Source organism: Pholis gunnellus (assembly GCF_910591455.1).
Source record: "Pholis gunnellus genome assembly, chromosome: 12".
NCBI classification, from domain to species: domain Eukaryota; kingdom Metazoa; phylum Chordata; class Actinopteri; order Perciformes; family Pholidae; genus Pholis; species Pholis gunnellus.
The window spans coordinates 4,528,789-4,546,375 of record NC_136539.1 but is presented as its reverse complement, the minus strand read 5'-3'; the positions used below and the strand labels follow the sequence as shown (position 1 = coordinate 4,546,375).

At 42.5% G+C, this 17,587-nt stretch overlaps 1 protein-coding gene across 1 annotated transcript in view; it reads left to right on the top strand.

Annotated features, from left to right (window-relative positions):
* nalcn (sodium leak channel, non-selective) overlaps positions 1-17,587 on the top strand; it is a gene marked incomplete at both ends in the record, with an annotated part of 65,208 nt that overhangs the window by 24,677 nt on the left and 22,944 nt on the right. Inside the window, 4 exons of the mRNA XM_079169579.1 lie at positions 1,240-1,407; positions 5,115-5,306; positions 7,071-7,208; positions 8,274-8,348. Of these exons, the coding sequence (XP_079025705.1) occupies positions 1,240-1,407; positions 5,115-5,306; positions 7,071-7,208; positions 8,274-8,348 (573 nt within the window). The remainder of the gene's footprint in view (positions 1-1,239; positions 1,408-5,114; positions 5,307-7,070; positions 7,209-8,273; positions 8,349-17,587) is intronic.

Genomic DNA, 17,587 nt, shown 5'->3' with positions numbered 1-17,587 from the left:
TTTATTAGCTCTTTTGATTTTTTTTTTAAAGTGTACACGTGACACTGCACTGTATGTGTCATGCAGGTGGGTTTGATGTCATCAGTATGCAGGTGGTAAAGCGCCAACAAAGACTGCGAGGAGTGTAATCACCTCCTCCGTCCCCTTCATACCTCTCTCTCTCACACACTCACACACACACAGCTGAATGGAGGAGATAAGAAAAAGAAAAAAAATAACAAAACAGACACAATATTACCTTCCCTCACTCTCCCCATCCATCGATCTGCAGATTTGTTCCAATCTGTGTGAAGGCTGTGGAGGGAACAATAGAAAATGGAGGCACTGGGTTTAGAGCTAAACGCAGAAATGCACGCTTTATTGGTGAGGTGCCAATTTCATTCCCTCCTTTTTACTGTATTCCCCCCTGCTGAAGACAGCGGTGGTGGAAGCATTCAGATTCTTTACTTAAAGGGGTCCTCCGAGGATTTAGTATGGCACATAAAGGGGACTAGCAAGAGACCGGTTTGAAACAGAAAGGTAAAAATCGATGCAACAGAGAACAAGCTATCCCGATGTTTAGTCCCTGCTCTGGGTCAAGCTCCAAAAACACAACACCCTGCATTTCCCGTACCTGGTGGCGTCTTTTGTTATTTCGATCTCCGGTACAGGAAAACTGCATTTAAGTGGTGTAGCTGGTGGATGCTGAGCTACTTTATACTATTGGGTAGTTCAATCATTACGTATATTTTGATAAATCTTCAAAATGACTATAGCTGTCAAATACGTAGCAGGAAAAGTACAATGTTTTCCCTCTGAAATGTACTACAGTAGAAGAGTAAAGAGGCAGAAATTGGAAAAGTAAAGTTTGAGTACATTGTACTTACAGGTAAATTCATTTCAAAATGACTCTTTCTACTGTCTCTAATACAAAATGTAACCTGTACAGGACTGGTGGAGAAATGGTCACCATGTGTATATCCATGCGTTACTTTTGATAAAACTTTGTTTTTCCTCACATGCCTCCACAGCAAACGGAGTAAATCCTTGATTAATTGAAGTAAACAGAGGCCGAAGTTTAACCGAAATAAAACCTTTTCCTCAAGAATTCAAGGTCGTAATTGATATCGAAAAATGTTCTTTTTAAGGGTGAAGTATTCCTTTAACTGCTGTGGAACAGCATCTTGTTGAGAGAGATTTGTGGTGGCCGGGAGTAAAAACGCTGAACCGCTGATTGCTGTTTCCTCCATTCCACCCCAGGTCGCCTTCACTGTGCTGTTTGACCTTGAGGCTCTTCTGAAAATCTGGTGTCTGGGCTTCACCGGCTACATCAGCTCCTCCCTGCACAAGTTTGAATCTCTGTTGGTCGTGGGCACCACGCTGCACATCTACCCCGACCTCTACCACTCTCAGTTCACCTACTTTCAGGTATAGATACACACACACACTCACACACACACACACATTTGTACAGCATGCCTGTATAAACACACATGAGTCCCTTCATATCCTAAATGTGAGACTGAAGCATCCTTACTTCAGATAAAATTGCAGTGTGGAACAGAAGCCGTGAATCATTTAGTGACATTTCTTTCCTGTGACCATGCATTAATGAGCGAGAATCAATCATATCACTCTTCTTGTTAAAGCCTCTCCACTATTCATTCGAAATGCTTTAAATGTACCGACACCACAAGTGTCGAACAGAGATCCGGTGAAGTGATTTTTCCAGTCGTGACCCATTTTTGAGGGACATTTGATATGTTCAGTGGAAAGAGTCTTTCCCTGGTGATTTTTAGTAGATATTTTGCATAAAACTGAGCAGTACTGTGTGATGCATTAGTCCTCAGAGATGTATCTAGTAGTTGTGATCTACATTATTTTTGTCTATAAATTCTGTGTTTGCCTAAACATTTGTGTGTGTGATCTTCCATCCTCCAAAGGGCAGTTGTCAAGTATTTTGACTTCCCACTTTTTCATTGCCTGGGTCCAGACATTTAAATCTGCTCACTCCACCGAGTTCAACATGAACCAGCGGTATCTCGATTAAGAAGTGATGGAGCCAATGAGCACCACGGGGTGACTAACAATTAGCCAATCAGCGGCATTAGCGGGACTTATGCCGTTGTTGGCTTTTCCCCGGAAACGAGGAGTAATGTTAACAACGATGGAGAAAAATGTAATATTTACCTCTGTTGTAGTGCTACTAGATGCCGGGTTGAGAGTCTGGCACTATTACTTTCTCTGAGAAGTCTTCGTCGGCGTATCACGGCCCCTCTTCTCCCCTCTTCTCGAGCCTTCCCCATTTGTGTCCGTAACGCCAAGCCCCGACTGCCACCTCTTTACAATACGTTCAAGTAATCTAATACACTTACACACTCCCAGGTTAGACGGCGGGTCTAAAAGGGAGAATTACCCCGACATCTCTGAATCGGTCACTCGTTGGCCTCTCTGTCGCCCTTGTGCTGCTGAATATTAGTGTTGAGTTTGATGTGACCCTCTTGATTAACAAAATCATTTTACATATCCAGCTCATCTCAAACTAGGTATAGGCTAGTTTCAGTTTTTATTAAAAGTCCCTTTTTAACTCGCACTGCTTCACTCGCAAACACACAAACACCGGCAAGTGGCAACACATCACCTGTTGACAACGTTTTTGTCCGGTTCCTAAAGCAGAAATATAAATCAACTTTGTATATTGTGACCCATGTGGCAATGGCACCTTGGAGAAGTATCATCCATCCAGATCCTATAAGTGCTGCCCACAGTCCAAAGTGTAACCCCGTGACCTTGCTGTGTCGATGGAAATCTCCGTGGAGGATCCGATGGGAAAGGGCTCCTTGACGGGTCTCCAATCAGCCTTGACCGTACAAGCTGCCCTGATCCTGTCTGACTCTCTCAACAGCCGACATCCACACGTTTGCAATGCTTACTCTCAAGCAAACGCATGCCAACGTGTCGTATGAAAACCTTTGTTGTCTTAAAACAAAAAGCAATAAATCATACCCAAGACACAGTGGTGTCAGTAGATTTATACAAGCTTTAAATAAGCTTTATACTTATGCACATATTGCTTTTGGCCAATGGCCAATATTTAAAAAGGTGCCTTCCTCTGTCTACACTCATCAACATTTTCTGCTGCTATTTTTCCAAGTAGGTCCCATTTTAATCATGACATTTAGTCACAATTGATTAACCTTAAGGCTCTTTGAGGAATCACAAATGGGTGCTAGCCATAGGAGAAGGGACTAGGGAGCACACAATCAATGCTGGTTTCACATTTGTATTCAATCTTATCCAACCAAAGGGTGTTTTCACTGCTTAAGACGAGCCTCACCAATTGTCTTTGGACCAAATGTCACAATGCAAACACCCCACTTGGCAGAATAATTTTTAATGATTTTTAATCAACCCACCTCGACACTTCCATTCTGTGGGTTCAGTATTTGCAACGACTTCAGTAGCAGCACAATTTAACAGTTCAGTCAATGCATTTATCCGGCATTGTATCATTTTTGGACAATTCTGGCGGGGTGCACTGATCCGATTCTAGTTATTGGTATTTTGCCAATACGGGGTTTAAAAATTCTGGATGGGATATCCGTGACAGCGACAATGCAATTCAATTTTACGTTAAGCATTGCTTTGTCTTGCAAGAGGCTGGAGCCAGAGGCTCACACAGGCGGCACAGCTGGAGAGCCATTCTACGAGTGTCGTTTATAGTTAATCATTGGTAGCAGGCGCACAATCCTCTTTGTGGGGGGAAAAAACAAGCTTTTGATTCAGCCGTGCAACAACAGTCTGTTATTTGTCGTGTTTCCGTCTCGCACATCTGGCCCTGAGCCTGCACCGTGGTTGGGATAACCCCTTGTAAAAGTAATTACTTTTGATTAGATTTGATTGTTTATTGCTCTTCTCATGTGTGCATGAGTAGTCGAGATATGGTTTTCTTTCTTCTCTTGAAACAGTCACATTTATTTCTTCGGTTTTTCAGATATGCAACTAAATAGTTAGATATTCATGGATGCAAGTAAAGGCAACCGTGCTGTACACACACACCGCTGAGGCGTATAGCGTTAACAATAAAGCTGCACGCGCAACGCTACGACGCAACAACTACGCTCTGCAACAGAATACGCACAGCGCACTCGCCTCTCTCTAGCCAATCGGGCACTCGTGCACACGCCCCAAACCGACACACACACACACACTTCTTCTTGTCGCCTCCCTGGTTTCCAAGATGAGGAGCGACGACGTCCTGCTTTAATCCGGGTTCTCACGAAAGACAGGCTCTCTTTTAGCGGCAGCCTGTCTCTGGCTGACCGTGTCATTTACGTCTCTCATTCATATTTGCAAGGGATTGTTTTGCAGTTTGAGTCATGAAAACGTCTCTTAGTACGCTTTTAAAAGACATTTTAGTGACTACAAGTAACAAATAATTGTGTTATGATTCTGGAGGCCCACTGAAATGTTGCTATTGAGGATTTTAAAGGGGGGGTCTATAAGTATATAGGTATAACCTACCTACCCTCTTATGGTTTGCTCTCAGCCCCAGAGCTTGCAACTGTAGTAAAATGAATAGTGGTCATCACGGTGTGTCAGGACTAGAAGGTATAATGTCCTCCCATTCCCATCCGTCATCACGCCGCGAGTGTTCTTAATGTATTAGTGTACTGTCGGATCCCCCTGTAGACCAGCCTCCCCCCGTCTGTCTCCTTTATTTTGCTGCGTGTCCAGGGAATGGGAGATAGCCATTCATTTGGCTTAGAGCGGGATTCTGAAGAAAAAATCTTTGGCCGGGGGCATCAGTGCTGAGCTCGATCAATAGCCACTCTTCTGGATCCCAGATCAGAGTCAGACCAGTATGCATTACCTTTTGGGGGTTGTTGTCACTGCAAGCAATTTCGGGACTGAGCCCGTTGACAGAGCACAGTATCAGTGCACCTTTACCACTGGGTCCACATCAATGCCCTGTTTTTTCCCCTGTGTTTCCTTTGATAACGCTGATTTATATTGTAATCTATTTAAATACCACCTCTGTGTTCCTCATTATTATCAAACTACTCTCCCAAAGACCAAAAAACCAACGGTTACACAAACGGTCACCTCACAGTGTATGCTCTTCCTCTCCTCAGGTGCTACGTGTCGTGCGTTTGATTAAGATCTCCCCGGCTCTGGAGGACTTTGTGTATAAGATATTTGGTCCGGGTAAAAAACTTGGCAGCCTGGTGGTGTTCACAGCCAGCCTCCTCATCGTCATGTCGGCCATCAGCCTGCAGATGTTCTGCTTCGTGGAGGAACTGGACCGCTTCACCACGTTCCCCAGGGTAAGGAACCCCTCGCACTCACCCTGCCACCAAGAGGGCAATCTGTATGCATGCATTAGCTTTATTAAAGAAAGCCTCTATCGGTGTCATTCTGCTTATTTCGTAGATGCATTTTTACGTGTTCTTTTCCGTAAACTGTGCCTAAATGAATCACAACTTGTTTCAAATTCACCCTGAGTCACATACCTCAGCCCAAATGGGTGATTCATTGAACAGATTAGGTCTAAATGACCAATCAGGGTAACTTTTGCTTTTGCAATCAACAGTTAGTTTCACCCAAACGACGATCTTTTCCTAAACACCACTAAGTAGTTTTGTTGACTATACCGAACTGAGTTGTTTCCTGTGAAGACAGAAGTCTATTTTGAAAAGACCGTATGCATGTAGCGAGCGGAAAATAACGTGTCGCTGGCTATCGTAGGAAAACACACCAACAATGAGGAGTCACTGTTCGTAGGATAACATGTGGACCGTTAATGAGAATACATTGCATCAGGTGGTCATTTTCTCTCTTTGCATTGTATTATGCAAGGCTTCCTGTGAGTGACTGCTGCTTATCAGATGTCAGTGTATCTTCCATTATACCCTCAAATGCTGCATTTGTAGTTTTTTTGGGCTGCTCCCGTTAAATTTCTTTAGTCGATTACTCATTGCTTTATGCTTTTTTTCATGCTGATGATTTATTTCCAAGAAACTTGCGAGCATGAACGTCTATAAAACGTCTTAAAACCAGATTTAAAGTGGTGCTTTTGTGTGATTCTTTGTGGGGAAGGAAAAGAGTTTTTAACATTAATTTTATTCAGCCAACATTTTCATGCAACATTAGCAGTTATTTAGGAACCATCTGATTTTGAATGGCCTAATGGAAACAGTTAAAATCAGGACATACAGGTACATACAAAACTTATAGATTCATGCGAGCAGCTCCAGAGAGACACCTCAGACAAGCAGCGGAGAGGCCTGCAGATGTCGATGATGGGTTGCACGATGAGGTCGACAGATGTGGTACCTCCTTTGATTTCTAAGTGCTCATGAGCCGCCTTCGCTCTCATTAGCCTCATCTTTCCATCCTCCTTTTTTTTTTTTTTTTTATTCCTCCTCACCCCCTCCAACATTTCTCCGATCCCATGCACAGCGGCACACGGGGGGGGTTGCTCGTAAACAGATGCCACTTGTATGCTCGCTCTCATTCTCTCTCTTCGTCTCCGTCACTGCCTGTGCCTCATGTGCACACAAGACGCACACCGCATCACAGTTAATGATGTTTGGCTGTCTCCCCCCCACAGGCAACGACCTGTTGCTGGGTTTATCTTCATCGGCGGTGACGTGGGAGATGTGGGAGCAGCTGGGGGGGGGGGGGGGGGGCCTGGCTGTCTGGAGGTGAGATGCTAAGGAGGAGGCACAGGCATGCCATTTGACTCCAGGGGCCACGCTGTTGCCGGTGTCTCTTCCCTACACTTGTATCTGACCTCTACCAAGTAAATTAGAGAGCAGCAGGACAGAAACAAATGGCTCCTCATTTCCTCTCTTCTTTCTCTCTATAATATTTCATAAATCGTTACCTAGAGAGTAATGGTCAGAAAGGGATCAGCTGTGTGATATTTGCCCTCCTGCGAAAGAAAAAAAAAGCATGTTTCAAATGTCAGATCTTTCTGCCTCTCAGTGTAATTTCCTCTCCCTCTCTTCACCGCTCACGCACTCACTTGCCCTCTGTAGCCTTTTGCCTCTCTCACTCCCTCTTATCCTGTGCTTTCCTCCCTGTAGGCATTCATGTCCATGTTCCAGATCCTAACCCAGGAGGGCTGGGTGGATGTCATGGACCAGACTCTGGTGGCTGTAGGTCACATGTGGGCCCCCGTAGTAGCCATTTACTTCATCCTCTACCATCTGTTCGCTACCCTGGTGAGGAACTCACTGTACTGTTTCAAATGTACAAGTCAAGAAAGTTGCAAGAGATGCATTGCAGTGCAGTAATCTCTTCACACTCATATTATTCACATGATTGTGGTCAGTAAAAGCAGGGTTGGTGAAAATAAGTGGCCAAAAGGATACACAAATAGTTTTCTCAATGCATCCAATTAGTGCCCCCGCGCCCGCCGGTGTGCTCTCAAGTGGTGCATCTAATCCCAGTCAATCAGACTTGCAGGCGTAAGAAGTGCTGACATTTTGGCGGTTTGGCCCTCTAATATGGGGAGCGTTCAGACAACACAGACGGTCTCAGGATGACTCACGCTTCAGCCCAGACAGACGGGATGTCCTCCAGAAGAGAACAAGCAACAAATGCAATTACTAGGCAGACTTTGTACTTTTGGGGGGGGGGAAGTCTTATTTCAATAATGGAAACGGGGATAATGACATTTACATATTGCGACGTGTTCACACACTGAGTAGAAGTCGAGTCAATGTTTATCAGAACCCGATATCACAAAGCATGCCTCAAGGGGGCTGCACGTGTGTTTAATACAGCAACATTGGCAGAGCACACAGAAACCTGTAGACGTGACATGAGCTAAATATACCAGGCATTAAAAATGGGAAATAGTTGAAGGTGCAGGGATTCAAATCCAATCCAATGACGAGGAAAAGAGAGTTATATGTCTTGTGAAAGGTCACTGAGGCCGCAAGGTTGACTCTTTTTAAAGGTGCTAAATTTGAAATTCAGAGCATTAATATAGCAGCAAACAACTATTAGCTATGTGAAGATATAGTGGAGTAATGTCTTCCTGAGCAGATAGTGAAGTTGCCCACCCTCCGCTTCCCCCTCAAGTAAACACTGTTAGCTCTGTCAGCACTGTTGCAGATGTTTGTCTATGTCTGTTAGCGCTGTTAGCTGCGAGCCGCCAACTCAGCCGTCGCTACGTTGAGAGCCGCTTGACAGGCAATTGAAAGGATTTATTTTTTTCTCTCTTTGTAATGTGTTCACACACAGCATTGTGTTCTAATGCACTTTCTCTTGTTGCATTTTAGATTCTGCTCAGTCTTTTTGTGGCTGTAATCTTGGATAATCTTGAGTTGGATGAAGACTTGAAGAAGCTCAAACAGGTAGGAAATTTATGTAAATGATGCCCAGAGACAAAAAAAAAAAAGCTCATGCTCAGATCCATTAAGCTAAATCATTATCTAGAAATAGGAACAGTTAATTTGTTTTCACATGCAGTATTAGGATTCCAAATAAGGGAAACAGGGCACTAAACCATGAGTATCTGTGTCTGAGTTAGCGGTAATCTCTGTAAACACATTCTGGATTCATATGCACAATCTGTAGGCAACGGGACAAGATATTGGTATTGGAAGCTTGCTGGTTTGTGTTTGTAGACTGTGTAATATTGACCAATCACGTTGGAGTAGGCTTTGGTTGAATGGAAGAAACGCAATCTCAGAACCCACTGGCTATTGTCTGATCACGATTTAGCTTTTTATTAGTTTAAAAAGCTTATAATGTGACTCCGCTACTTACCTACCTCACAAGCTTTGCTTACTATCATCACCTATTAAAAGTAGGTGTCGCTGATAGAAAAATGGAACACAATTCTCCACCTACAATGACTAATTATCAACTGAGACTCTCGCTTTGGTGGAAAGTTTAAGATAAATTAGACAATGTGTCTAGAGGCTTCTTGTTGGTGGTGTGTGTGCTTTTCAGTTAAGTCTTGGACATTTTATACCGAAGGACTCAGGACTGTCAATCACCTCTTCAATAGGGTTCTGTTTCGCTCTACTAATTCAACCATGGCCGTGCTAGATTAAAGCTACATTTGTGACATGGCATTGCCAGGCTCCGTCACTGTGGCTGGTTTATCACAATGTTACATTTGATGCCTTAAAGTTGTGAATGACCCACTATTTTGTATCTTTTTTTAAAAATATATTTTGTGTAGAAATGCTCCTCAGGTGATCACTTTGAAATCTGAAATTACTGCTTTGTAGAAACAGCTGCCCCTTTGTCACATCAGTTGAAGGATTTACAGCTCTATTGGGCATGATGCAGTTTTCTATCCTGCTTGTGCAATGTCAAAACAGATGACTGCATGTTTCACCCCGTGCATAATTTCTTTGAATTTGGAAAGGTTCAATCAATTTGATTTACATAATTTCCATTTTATTAATCACGGTCGCATGTGGCCAGACAGAGGGGAGTAAACTTTGGTTTATTACTCCTACTTTTGCAGTGTTGAAACAGTTGACTGTAAAGGGCGATTGTGGCTGAGTGGAGAGCAGGGCCCTCTTTCAATCAGAGGGTCACTACTGGTTGCATGTCGACGTGTCCTTGAGCAAGACACTTAACCCTGAAAATTGCTCCCGTAGCTGTCCTTACGGTGTGATAGCATCTGAATTGTAAGTTGCTTTGGATAAAAGCCTCAGCTAAATGACTGTAATGTAATGCCCGTACGGGCACCACATGCATAATTTCTTTGAATTTGAAAAAGTTCAATAGATTTGATTGACATCATTTTCCTTTTTATAAATGACATGTGGCAAGATATTTAGACCGGTATGTATTTCAGTACGTCGTCTTTCTTTCAGTCGACATATTGACCAGTTAGAATAACAATAGCAGAAGTACACACATTTAAAATGCGGTTTGATCTGGAGGGATAACTTAACTGCTGCTTGCCATTTCTGCTTGTTGTTTGCTGCCACATTTTATTTAAAATCACTTTGTTACCACCCTGGCAAGAGTGACAGGGTTGTAATATGTGACCACGTGTGTGCAGACATTTCTTAATTTTCACCTTTTGGGATTTTTTGTTTTGCTGCAGGTTTTTTCTCTATAGAGTTGAGTAAGTGGGCAATTAACTTTGATAAAGCAAAACCTATGTTGTGTAAAAAAGCTGGCACTTGTACACACACAGACAGGGACTTGTTTTTTGAACGGTCACAGAGAGAAAAATCCCTAAAGATCAAAGCCCCTGGTCAGTTCATGGGGGTAGCCATACAGTACGATACTTTATGAATTAATCTACTGTATAAGCTCACTGACATTAACGGGTTTGCACACACACACACACACACACACACACACACACACACACACGTTCACATAAACGGCGTGCACTCACAGCCGGCTGGCAGGTCTCAGCTTGCCTGGGCAGGTTATTTCCCACCCACAGCTGAGTGATTAGGCGCAGCGACTGTAAAATTGCCTATTTTACAGGTGCTTCAATCACGGATACGGAGGCTGCATATAAATAGACCGTAGATTGTGATCACGCACCCACAAGAGAAAGCTTCTGCAAACATTTGGCAAAAGGCCCGATGACATGGCCAGCGCTTCTATAAGAAATAGGCACCAGGGCTTTTGAGGGATGAGAAACCAATTACAGTGTATGAGATGAATCTTTTTATTTTGCCCGCTGTTTGATGAATGACTTCATTGAGTTGGTAATGTTTGTGATTTGTCCTTAATGTGACCATGGCAAGCTCTTCAAAAAGGAAACGAAATGACAATATATAGAAAATAGTGTTGCCTCATGTATTTGTTGTCCTCTCAAAAACAGTGTTAATTCAGTGACTGTTATGGGAATTGGATGGATATCAATCAATATTTTTTCATTATTTTGACGGTTTTACACACAGAATCCATGTGTGTATTCTCTCCCCATAGACCTTTTTTAATCATCTCTTCTTCACAGTTGATCGAACACACAGACCGTTGCTGTGTTCAAATTAATTGCAAATAATGGAATGACAAATTGAAGCCGAATAAACTATTCAAATAGTGAGTTCATGCAAATCACAGAACTTTGTCTCGGTATAATTTGAAGAGAAATACGGGAGGTGACAGGTTATCTTGCCCCTGACATCCTGCTCCCCGTCACGCTCCATGTGTGTCAGAAATCTCAGTAGAAGAAAAGCAGTCAAACGCGTCGGCTCACCTTCCACGCCATTGTGTTTCGCTTCTACCCATGAAAGACTTCAAGAATAACAAACGTGTGCGGTCGCAGGTGTGCCAGCGGCGTCTTTACTGTATGTGTGTGTGTGTGTGTGTGTGTGTGTGTGTGTCTGGGGTGCACGTGTCGCTTTAAAATGAAAATTCACATGTGCTGCCAAGCTTTGAGCGATAAGGCCCACCTGCACTGCACAATGGTGAACCATTCTTCAAATTAATTTCCATATATGTTAGTAAGTCACTGCCAATGTCATGTTCTATGTGACAATCGGTATACACTTGTAATACAGTACCTTCTGACTTCACCATCAGCCTATTATGAATTTATTCATTTAGCACATCGAGGTCTTGTAGATCTCCATATACAGTAGTTGCACTAAAGGTTGAACTGATTTGAATTTTCTGGTCAAAGGTCACTGTGACCTTACAAAATACGTTTTTTGGCCATGAGTTTAGAATTCATATGCTAATTATGACAATTTCACACAAATGTCAAGTAGGATAAAATGATGAAGTGATGACATTTTGGTCAGACATGGATGGAAACCACAACATGACTGGCATCGAACCGTGAGGTGGTAATTCTATTTAACATTATTGTCCGTGTCTCAATTCAGTGGCCGTCATCGTCTCTGTGACTACCTCTGCTGCCGACTTAACAACAATCTGAGACACCATAGAAATTAAATAGGATCAATCAATGTAAATCAAATCAATGTAGCTAGATGATCAGAGTGGCAGCCATTTTTATGTGTACCATTGCCATTGCGAACATTGTGGCGCACTAACTCCCGTATGAACTAAACAGATTCACGGCGACTGGTGGGCTCACTGAGGTGAGGTTTTGCAGTAACGACTATGAAAGCGTTATAGTATAGGGTTTAGTAACGTTACGAAGTGTGGATTGGTCAGTGGGCTAGCATGACATGTTGGGCGGTGACAATCTCAATATCTGCTGCCTCTGTGGAGCGGACATTTTCAGCCCTCAAACGCATTAAAACGTATTCAAGAAATAGAACTGGGGAGGCTCGACTGTCTTCACTGGTGTCCATGAATCCAGAAGGACTTCTTACTGGAACTGAAACGCACAGATGTACTGAACAACCGTGAGATTAAACTCTTTATTAACAAAGAAAGGAGGATGGATTTTGTCTTTAAATAGTGAACAGCAGCTTTGGCAAGTTAAATGCGTTTGTTTGTACATCTGCAGTAGCTTTAATATGCTTGTTTATATATTATTATTTGTACAACTTGTTTTTTGTTTTTTTTGTTTGGTTTAATATGTGATAGGAACCATTGTTACATCCAATGTTGTTCTGGGGACATATTTAGTGTTGCCAACTTGGCGACTTTCTCCCTAAATCTGGCGACTTTCCAAACCCTCTTGGCGACTTTTTTTGTCAAAAGCTACTAGTGACAAATCTAGTGACTTGTTCTGGTGTTGTTAGAGACTTTTGTGGTGTTTTGACTCTGACGTTAAAGCTCGTACCGTTCTGCACCGTCGTGAACACGCAGCGCGTGCTGCTGTGAGCCCCTTCGCCCCCCAAAGCACTCATAGGCGGTAACTCTCACAGAAGCCTCGCGCAGCAGTCCCAGCTGCAGTCAGAGCAGAGAGGAGACGCAGTCTCAGCATTTTCATGTATCTGCACTCTGCAGTTAGTGTATTTACAGGTGTTGGCTTCATTTTTACACGAAACAAATAATAACCGTAGCTGTGTTTCAGCTGAGGACAGCAGTGAAGGCCCAGGTATAAAATGCACGGCTCGCCACTGGTTTTCGGTTAAGTTTGAGGTGTAGGTCTCGGTTTAGGTTCAGGTTTAGGTTAATGGTTAGGATTAGGTTGGTAGCAGTTATGATTATGGTTAGGTCTTCAGTAAATTAATGTAAGTCAATGTAATGTCTCCAAAAGTCATGACAACTCGACATTGTGTGTGTGTGTGTGTGTGTGTGTGTGTGTGTGTGTGTGTGTGTGTGTGTGTGTGCAAAGCAGCAGCACTACTGTTTCTGCCCATGTCTGCTGATTTGATAATGACATCATCAATAAGTCATGTAGCTAAAAGCATCTGTCATCGTTTGTATGCTGATTGCAGCCCCTCCTTTCAGGGGATGACTTGCATCTGTCACCCTCGACGGGCCATTCGTCTTGATTTGTGTTGTTCCCTCTAAGAGCCAAAGCTTGAGGCGTCAGGAGAAGCACAGAGACTTGTGGGTAGTTGCACCGTGATCAAGCAGATTGTCGGCTCGCCGCACTGGTTGCTTTAATGTTGTGTGATGTGAGCTGCGGGCAAGTGAAACAGTTCTGAATCCACACATCATAATCGCAGCCTGAGAAAAGGAATTCAAGTCTTTTAGTTTTCAACACACACACACACACACACACACACACACACACACACAGGTGCATGTGCATACACACTCGCGTGTACATACACATGAAGGGTGGTCATTAATAATTAGGGAATAGAGAGTAAGCAGTGCTGCAGCTAATGAACAACCGGTTTATTCTACCATACTGATGAGCCAGGAGCAGAGAGGAAGTAGGAATTCCTTAATGGCACACACACACACACACACACACACACACACACACACACGCACAGATACATGCATGTGTGCGCCAGTGCATGCTCCACTCATCACTGTTGATTAGGATAATGCAGTTATTGCGTGAAATTAGGTTTGCTGGAATTTTTAATGAAATGAAGTCTGGGACAGGAGAAAGGTAGACAGCAGAGGAAAGCAGAAGTGAAGGGAGGAAGTAGACACACGCACACACACACACACACACACACACACACACACACACACATTAACCTCCCAGGTGTGTTTCTGTTCATAGCTGATGTGAAACTTAAATGACTGAAACATAATTCTAAAACATGTCCACTGTGCAGGAGAAACTGGTTGATTTCTCTTGTGCACTTTGGTGTCGTTTCGACTGTGCTTCTTCGATAGCACAGTCGAAACGACTTCCGGTCAATAATCAACCCCCTCCAGGTGAAGGTAGGCCTTGCTAATGGCTGGGAGTTTGTCTCAATTTAAACACATTGTCTGAAAGTTGTTGCAACACAACTAGCTTTGGGAAATAAATCTATAGCACATAGAGCTTTTGTCTGACCTGTGTGCGGAAGTGTTTTGTAGTAATTAAAGCCCGACCCGGAATTGTTTGCAAGCTTAGAATAATAAATCAACTCATGCGTAGTCTATGATTTATTGCGTTGTTATCAGATGAAATACATTATTTTATGTTATTGTACATAATTAAAAAAAAATAAAATTCTCCACAAGGTTATTGTAGGAGCAGCTGACGACAGCACAGCCAGTTTGTTTGTTTTGGTGATTTGCAGGTAAAATGCGGTTTCGCCAACAACTATAACATTTCAATCAGGAGAGACTTCATTTTGAGTGAACACATATTCCTTTGACATGTGCACAACAGGATGACAAATGTGAATAGTCTATTTGTTAGAAAAATTCACGCAAGACCGATGGAAAATCATTAATCTGTTAACATTTATTCTTTGCAAAGAAGGAGACAGGGTCGAACACATACATCAACGTGCCGAGACTGCTCAGAGATCTGGCTCTGAGACACTGGTACATATAGCATTCTGTCACAGGAGGTGACACCTACACAATACACATACATATGGCGTCAAAAGAACAAAGGGTTTGTAACTTCACTAGAGCATTTGGTCTTCAATGAAGGTCCACAGTTCTTTGTTATCTTTCTACTTCAGAATATGCTGCCGAGAGGTCTCTCTTAGCAGGCCTTGACACTTAAGAACAGTAGACAGTTGGCTCCCCGAGTGACAAAAGGATGCCCGCTAAGTCTAGCAGGACGCCATATCAAGGGTCACTCATTAGATTGACTCCGTCTGCAACTTTATTTACCATTACAATCAGTGCTGAGTGTTCTTTCGGCTAGACTAAAGAACTGTGGCGCTTAATGTCAGAGGAAGGTCAGGCCACCAAGCTTTTTAAGCACACCTTATCATTAGTCATTTAGATTTTCCCCAACACTATTAGACCCCACTGTAACATCGTATCATCTTAAAGGGGAGATGAAGCCGTAAGAAGATTAGGAAACCCGGTTTTGAGTCCAGACTCTGGTGGTGGGGATGAGACGGAGAGAATGCTGAAGAGCTGGATGTGATGGGGAGTGGAGTTCTGACTAACTCAACCTGGACACTGAATGATCACTGCATGTAGCCTGGGTGGAGGAGGGTGGGGCGATTTTGCCTAAAGTGCCATCTGACAGCAACAGAGAGGAGAACAGATACAAAGAGCGACAGCAACGACGTGATTGGCTGATGGAGATTGTGGCAACATCTGGTTGGCGGACCGGAGGAGGAGGGAGAGACAGAGAATTCAGAATGAATGACGAGTATAAATAAAAGTCTTCCTGATTTTAATTTATATACTGAGAATAGTTTTTTCAATAGAATTTCAATTCCTCAGCAAAAATTGTGCAAAAGCGGTTATGTAGTAAAATTCTTTCCATAGATAACAGCTTTACTGTTAAATCAAAAGTGAGATGTGAGATTTTTGTTTTAGTTTCAATCTCTTGTTGAATCTACAAAATGTGTTTTTTGAGATTTGTTGCTAAATTGTTGGATACTAATCAGGTTAGTTAAAGGCAGTGAGTCATGCATTCTGCAGAGCAACTTTGAAGAAACCTTCAAAAGACCAAGGAGAAATGCAGGTTATGTTTTCACTTCTTTTTCTTTCATTGCATTAACTTGCCACGTAACCTCAGCCGGCGATGACCGTAAAACTGCAGACAGTCCTGGCACGTCAAAGTGCCACCAAGAAACACCTTTTATCAATCAGAGGAAGACACCACGGCCAAAAGCTGTGTGTGATTTTTTTTAATTTTTTTTTAAAGAAGAAAAAAAAAGAGTTTGTCTATTGGATGTTTTTGCTGCCCGTTATACCGTCATCTATGGCGTCACAGGTCGGCGGGCTTGGTGATGGTAGAGACTGATGGCCCATCTCCAACAAATCACAGAGCAATGTGTGCAGGACCAAGGGGAGTTGCAGGGAGAGGGGAAAATGTTTATCCTGTGCCGCTAGATATCAACCAAATAGAAATAAAAAAAGGTGTTTACCCCTAAGGCCAGTGATGATGATGATAATGTGTGTTTGTGTGCATCTGTGCGTATGAATTGTCGGCGGTGATATATCTGCTTCAGCGTTTCTCTGCGTACACACAAACAGTCGCTTTTGCATGCGTTTGTGCGAAAGTGGAAATGTCTGGCAATCAAACAGGTCCTCGGGCCAGGAAGATGAGTCATGACGAACACATTTGGGAAATTGTTGAAACGGATCAAACAGAAAAGCTAGGCCGAGAGTGAGAAAAGCTAAAAGTGTAGCTACCTTCCCTTCATCTACAGTCTGTTTACAGAGAACGCATGCAGACAAACTGACATTTGAATCCTTTGCACGCTCTGAGACCTCTCACTCTGTCCTCTGACATTTTCTCTTTCTCTCTCACAAAGTCTTTTTCTGAACCAGACGAACAGAGAGGAGAGGCAGTAGCTTTTTGAGTTAAAATCAACTTTGAAATTTGAGGAATCCTTATTAAAAATGTTAATGTTAAATAATTTATATTTTTGCCAACTAGTGGTGTAACGGACCACTGTCAACCGCAGATGAATTACACAGTTTAACGTTAACCATCACAGTGTGAAATAAAGTTTTGCTGCAGTAAAACATGTGATCAGGACATCGGCATTCATGCTTTTCTAGTCGCCGATCTCTGATAATGTTACATTGTTAACAACTAATCCGTGTTTGAATTGACAGGACGGTGGCAGACCCGCCAAGGGATAACGAACGAAAGTTACGTTCAGTTACATTATAATGTGTTCAGGCTCTGTTCAGGGAACATTAGTATTGGGTAAATTATAACTTATCATGAAGGGCTCACACGTGATCTCTTAATATGTGATGAAAAACTTCAATTAATACAGTTGTTTGAAGGAAATGTTTTTGCAACAGCATAAATAGATATTAGATATGAATTATGACCTGTTTACAATACCTCTAAGCAGCTTATAATTAAACAATTAAATAACTAAAACTACTAATGACAAGATTTGTGTTAATCCATAAAAATACAATATTTTACTTCCTTATCATTAGAATTGTGTTCTTTTAATTTAGAAAAATAAATTACTATAACAAATTAAAAGAATAACATTTAGAATTTGTGGTGGTTTACACTGACTTCAGAGCGGTTGTTTTGGGACGGATAGAGCCTTGTAGACCAGCTGCTATAATCAAACAACAAAGGGATCTGTATCTGCCAATATGGATCATCAGTGATTGGCGATTAATATCGGCAGCAAAAAAACATGATCAGGGATCTCTAAAAGTTCTATTTGCT